This window comes from Lygodium microphyllum, chromosome 25, assembly GCF_053477565.2.
Source record: "Lygodium microphyllum isolate KBCC chromosome 25, Lygodium_microphyllum_v1.1.10, whole genome shotgun sequence".
Lineage (NCBI taxonomy): Eukaryota > Viridiplantae > Streptophyta > Polypodiopsida > Schizaeales > Lygodiaceae > Lygodium > Lygodium microphyllum.
In genome coordinates this window covers 68,339,551-68,345,550 of record NC_141159.1, presented here as the reverse complement: position 1 = coordinate 68,345,550, position 6,000 = coordinate 68,339,551, and the positions used below count along the sequence as shown (strand labels likewise).

The 6,000-nt window shown below is 42.1% G+C and overlaps 1 protein-coding gene across 2 annotated transcripts in view; it reads right to left on the bottom strand.

The window, feature by feature from the left end:
• Positions 1-1,197: 1,197 nt before the first annotated feature.
• Positions 1,198-6,000, bottom strand: part of LOC148014335 (uncharacterized) — a 41,038-nt gene continuing 36,235 nt past the window's right edge. The window contains exons 3-7 of one of the 2 annotated variants that reach the window (XM_087666206.1): positions 2,955-4,551; positions 2,777-2,860; positions 2,326-2,701; positions 1,750-2,217; positions 1,198-1,564 (exon numbers count right to left, since the gene is read on the bottom strand). In XM_087666206.1, the coding sequence (XP_087522332.1) occupies positions 1,452-1,564; positions 1,750-2,217; positions 2,326-2,701; positions 2,777-2,860; positions 2,955-4,551 (2,638 nt within the window). In that variant the 3' untranslated portion in view covers positions 1,198-1,451. Of the gene's footprint in view, positions 1,565-1,749; positions 2,218-2,325; positions 2,702-2,776; positions 2,861-2,954; positions 4,561-6,000 lie in introns of both variants that reach the window. The other variant, XM_087666205.1, reaches the window with a different exon arrangement.

Genomic DNA, 6,000 nt, shown 5'->3' with positions numbered 1-6,000 from the left:
GTTACTCTCGAGTCAATGATTTATGTAATGCCTTTAGTAACTTCAACAGCTTGTTTTCATTTGGTGCCAATGGCACCCTGAAGTGAATTGTCACTAAAAACTTAGGTTATTTTGCCCTATGCTCCATTAAGGCACCTTAGAGGACAGAAATATACTTTTCTTATATTTCTCCTCTCTTTCTTAACCAAATGACTTAAATCTTTTAGCATAGACTACCAAACCCCATAAGTTTGTCGCAATTTGATTATCCATGCGATTCTCAAATTTACCAAACCTTCACCTTACGATGGTTTTAATTGCCACAAATAGACCAACCATATGAATTTAATGATTCACAATTCCAACTGCTTTTGAGTAGTCCTCACAATAAGGTGCTTACATATATATTAGTCAAAATCTGTACATGTAAGAACATGTATGTGTTATCTATACATTTGTGTATATATACATACACATGTAGAGTGCAAACCCAAAAAGAGGTTGAAAACCCCATTGTAAAGCACAAAGGTAACAAGACTGTAAATGCAAGTTCATTTCAAAGAATACCGATGAAATGTACAGCTAGTAAAATAGGCATGTTTATGCCAACGTACATTATGTGAAACCTTAGAAATTTTATATTTTATAAGGGATACAAAACTGCTTGGCAACAAGAAGCAGAAACACAAGATACCATTCACTTTGGGGTTTTCCACTGCAAGAATGTAGAGTGGGGGGTAAATCTATACTGCCAATAAATCTATACATAGGCTTGTACATGGACGAAATCAAGATGTGTAGGCACAATTGACAAATCTATTAATCCATGAAGGAATGTATGTCTGACCATATGTATATTTATAAGCATCCACACAATAATATTTTGGCAGTGTGGACATGCAAGCATTTGCATGTTCAGAAGCTAGAAAATGGAATGCTTATACACCACAATCTGTTGGGGCATTTACTACTGCATTGTACGCGGTCATCCATTCAAACATCCACCACACAACACGTTCTGCCTAAAATATTTGTTGAAATTAGCTACTTCAATATTACTGTTAAAAGAGGGTAATTTTGTCCGGAAAAAGCACAATCGAATTCAAAACATCATGCCCGAGTTTAAAAATGGGATCTTAAGCAACAGGTACCAACTTTTTGCTGACTAATCGTCTCATTAGTATGATTCTTTCATTTTGACCTATAACTAGAAAGAATAAAGAATGAATTGAATTGAATGTTTCCCCAAGTTCTTGGAACTTGGTGGGAGTTAAAAAGCTTCAATTTTCCCCCAATGTGAGTTAATGGCTAAAAAGAAACAAACAATATATCCCCAGTTATCAATTTAAGGGGCCCGTAAATCAACACATGCAAGTGAAATCAGCATCCTTCAAATAATGGACCTAGAGAAATATACATTTGACTACTCTGACACTTCAAACGGTCAGAAAGGCCACAGATACTGAAGCTACTCAACAGCACATAATCCCTCTGGCACTGCTGCAGTATAGCAACATCGACCTGTGGGTGGGTAAATTTGCACAAGTTGTCACAGCATATACCATGCAGGCATTTGAGACACACTCTGCCCAAACAAAGACTCAGACATCAGAACGGCCCTGATTGAGCCTGGCCTTAAACATTTGCGCTTAATGCAAATTCACAAGGGATGAGAAGCAGGAAGGGCATAAATAGCATCAGAAGAAAAAATAGTGTCTAAATGTGTATTTTCAGAACCCTTTTCAGGACAATTCTGAGGTCTTGACTTACCTTTCATGCCATCTACCTCAGAGTCTCCTGCTGCTACCAAACCTTCTTTCCCCTTGATGCAGTTGTTTGGAGGATCAGAAGCTTCTGAGTTGAGTATATCAACTTCTCGACTATGAGCCTCAGAATCCACTCCCTGAACTTCTAGGGTCTCAACATTTTCAACAGGACGGCTCTCTGGATTCCCATCTGAGGACCTCAAAGAAGAATTAGTAGCTTGTCTGGTGGAAAGAACTTCTAGGGCCTCAACATTTTCAACATGATGACTCTCTGCACTCCTATCAGACCACCTCAAAGAAATATCAGTGTCTTGCCTGGTGGCAGGAACTGATTCCCCATCTTTCTGTGTTACATCAGCAATCTTCAGACTAGTTGTTATATTGATGTCAACTTCAGCTTCCCCTGAGATAGCAGGGGCAAGACTGACATGCAGTGCAACTGGCTCTGCCTGCAAACCCTCTAGCTGTATCTCTGTGCATCCATAAAACAATGTTAGACACTGAAAATATCACCAGTTTGTGGACAAGCGCATCTAAGACTCCTATAAAACTGTAAGCATGTTTTTGACAAAGCACTCACCTCCCAGGACTGATTTTCCTGTGATATCTGTCAGACTAGCTACAACATCAGCCTGGATACCCTCTTGTTCTAGGCTGTCGTCTGTGCTGGTAGGCCCTTTGCCCTGAAATTGCCAAACACTTTCATCTGCTCTTGTGGACAACGTAGCCTCTTTTGGCAGTTCCACATCATCAGTCACAAAAAAGTCAGAGTCATCTTTTTCAGGCAAAACGTCAATCAAGCATTCAGGATCGCCAGCTTCCACATCTCCAATAAATTGTCCTTCTAAACTTGGCATTTTAATCATTGGTGAATCTATTGGGAGAAGAAAAGAACCAACTAAAGACTTTTGTACACGGTTCTGTTGAGCTGGCCTGTGATAGACCTCTAATGCTTCCTGCAAATAGAAAAAGCGTAATGAATCTCTTTGTTTGAAAAAGTCTGCGTTGCAACTTCAAGGTACACTGCAAACCTTATATGCACCATCTCGTAAAGGTGGAAGTAGTACAAGATGAGAATTGGCAGTTGTAAGAAGATCCTGTGCTTCAGGATCAACCTGTTCCAAATAACAGGAAAGTACTGTCAGATTCTAGATGCACATACATGTTACCAAATACAAGCACATGCAAGCAACCACAACAAGAACTGACCTCAAATTCCAAATCCTCATCAACAGATTCATGAGAAATACCACTGCGGTTATCAATTTCTGCCTCTTTGATCTTTGCTTCTGATGGTGGTAGCAAACTGAGGTATTGTTTATACAAATCACTTCCAGCTAACCTAGGAGATACATCTAAACTTTGCAATAACATCTGCATCCTGTTCCTGGCACGCACGCTTGACTTCAAGCCAGATTTAGAAACAATGTCATTGGACTGTGGAGGGAACAATTCACTTGCCCCCTTAATCTCCATTTCCTCCTCTTTAGCTACTTCTATCTGCTCAAGATCCTGGTTAGACACAGAAAGTCCCTCTCCAGGTCTGCTTTTGTTTAGAACTTCCCTCTGCAGATGTGGGTTATTGAAACCAAATCCAACTTCACCTGCCTGGCTTTGCCAAGAATCAGGAGTCCTCTCCCACCCTCGTGCAGCCAATGCAGGAAAACCTTGGTCCCATTCTGGTAATCCAAACCTTTGTCGTTCTTCAAGATACAATCCCTGACCCTCCCACACCTCCAAAGGGCCAGGAATCGGAAAGCGATTATCATCTGCTTCTGCGGACCTATGCCAACCCATCACATGCCCATGACCAGGAGCATGACCTGGATAGCCAACTGTTCCATCACTCATGTGAAATCGACCAGCAAATCCAATGTCAGCTGAGGGCCTTCCACTGGTGCGACCAAAAAACGGTGGCACTGGCACCTGCTGGCCCATCCCAAAAAACCCTCCTGATCCATAAGGAGGAAACATGTTGCCAGGGCCATGACCCTGATTTTGAGCATTCCAATTGCCCATTGCGACCCCTCTCCAAGAATCACCTGGTCCAAGCATTTCGGACCTTCTAAAAGGACCCCCTGACTTTCTGTCATACCTTCCAGCATCCCTAGGACCAGGGCCTTCTTCAAAACCATGGGAAGCTGTACCCAGAACAGCAGGATTGTCAATACCTGGCCTGAATGGAGGAGGAGGAGGAAGTAATCCCGATGGACCAGGCATGCGGTTTGATGGTAACATTCTGTCAGTTGATAGTCGACTTGATTGTGGACCTTGGTATAAGCGCTCGCTTCGCTCTCGCGATGCTTCATCCAATCGCCGAAATTTTGTAGGGCCCCCACCTTGGAAAAAGCGACGGTGATCTCGTTCAGGAACAGCACTATCCTCAGAAGGTGTAGAACCTCTTCTCGATGCTTCCTCATGTCGCGGACGCCTAGGTGATGGGGACTTCTGAGAGTCCTGAAATTTTTCTGGGCTCCATGATCTTCCTCTTTTTTGATCAGGATTTCGACTTTGGGATCTGGGTTCCCAGCTTCTCACCTCTTCATCAACCACATGTTGCTGAGGAGCTGAATCTGTATGTTCAGTCACTCGTCGGCTTCTCTCCCGGGGCCGCCTGGTGCCACTGCTGCTGCTTACACTTACACTTGGTTCAGCCCTACGTGCTGCTTTTTCATGGACTGAAATATGAGTTGGAGATGGTGACCTTGGCGTCACATTGAATGGGGAGGCCCGCTCTTCCAGGCTTTGTTGCTGCACCTTACTTTCACTTACAAATCCACTTCCCTCAGCTACTCCAGTTGCATGCCTGGAACCACTGAACAAGAAAAGGCATAAGGTTTATTCTATTCCAAAAATCTATCCTTAATTTTCAACTAGCATCTAAATTCTAATGCATAAGGTAAACACAATCAATGTTTGACACCTATCCAGGAAACATTCAACATGATACAAAACATTCTTCATCACAAATGTGAAAGGTTTGTTTCACTATTGACTCTGTGCAATTCTAGGCAAACTAAACAATGATGACTCACTATGTGAACACTTCCAACGACAGATAACTAGTATCAAATCAGCACTGGCAAACAAGTGAAAAGCTATGGGGGGCTGTTGGGTATGGAGCTTACAAGTACACACAAACAAAAAGAAATAGATTGATAATGATAGATGATAGATGAGATATGTGGGATACAAGTACAAGTGATAGGGCCTGAATATATAGCCTAAGATGAGTAGCTAACCCTTTGGCCCTTATTTAATGCTAAGTGGTGTAAAAAGTGTTCACACCTTTGACGTGCACAGTGTGTTCACACAGGCAATTCAACTAAAACAAAATTAAAGGGTGGCAAAGGAAAATTGAAGGACATGGAATCCATGAATCCTTGAGTTGCTACACCTAAACCCCAAAAATGCATCATGTGTCATGTTAACCTCCTCCATAAGACTCCCTTACCATGTGGGCTACTTAAATATCTCTAACTTGCTTTCCTAGTTTTCTATTGTACCACTGTCCACATGCACTTTGGTGCTTACTACAAGTAGCTCTCTTCATCTTATGTAACCCCCTTGCCTCCTCCCCCCCCCCCCCCAAAAAAAAAAAAACAAACAAACAAACAAACAAAGGGCACCTCAATATCTATGCCACTGTACCCTCCTCCTCAGGTGCAAAATTACATGGATTTTTCTCTATATAAACATCCTCATTTAATCATCATTAGCCACCTTACCTTGGTACTCATAAAGCTCATCCATACATCAATCCATGCCACAATTCTTCAAACTTGAAAAGCTACCACCAAAGTTGGACACACACACACACACACAAAGGTGCCCAAAGGTGATGAGAGGCATAGTATGCTTACTTGCCTCCGTATAGGAGGGCTAGGGGAACCGTCCTTCCATCTTGAATAGGGTTGTGCATAACCTGATCTAACACTAATTATAGCAAGCATAAAGTTCACATAAACTGAAAATGCAAATGTTTACTACATCTTGGACGATGGACACCCTATTGGCCCCAAAACTAGTGCCCCTAACAATATATCTTTAACTTGTATTGTAAAGGTTGAAGTACACTGAGATCCATCCTAGTCTCCTTCAATCTTCAATAATCTTGCTGTCCATAGCAACCAACAGGTTTTCAAACCAATTTGCCCCTTGGTTTGCTTGGGGATCGGCCTTCAATTTGCTCCTTGGATGACAAATTCTGCCCCAAACTTAATGTTGGTTGGCTGGCCTCTAGAAATTCTCTAAA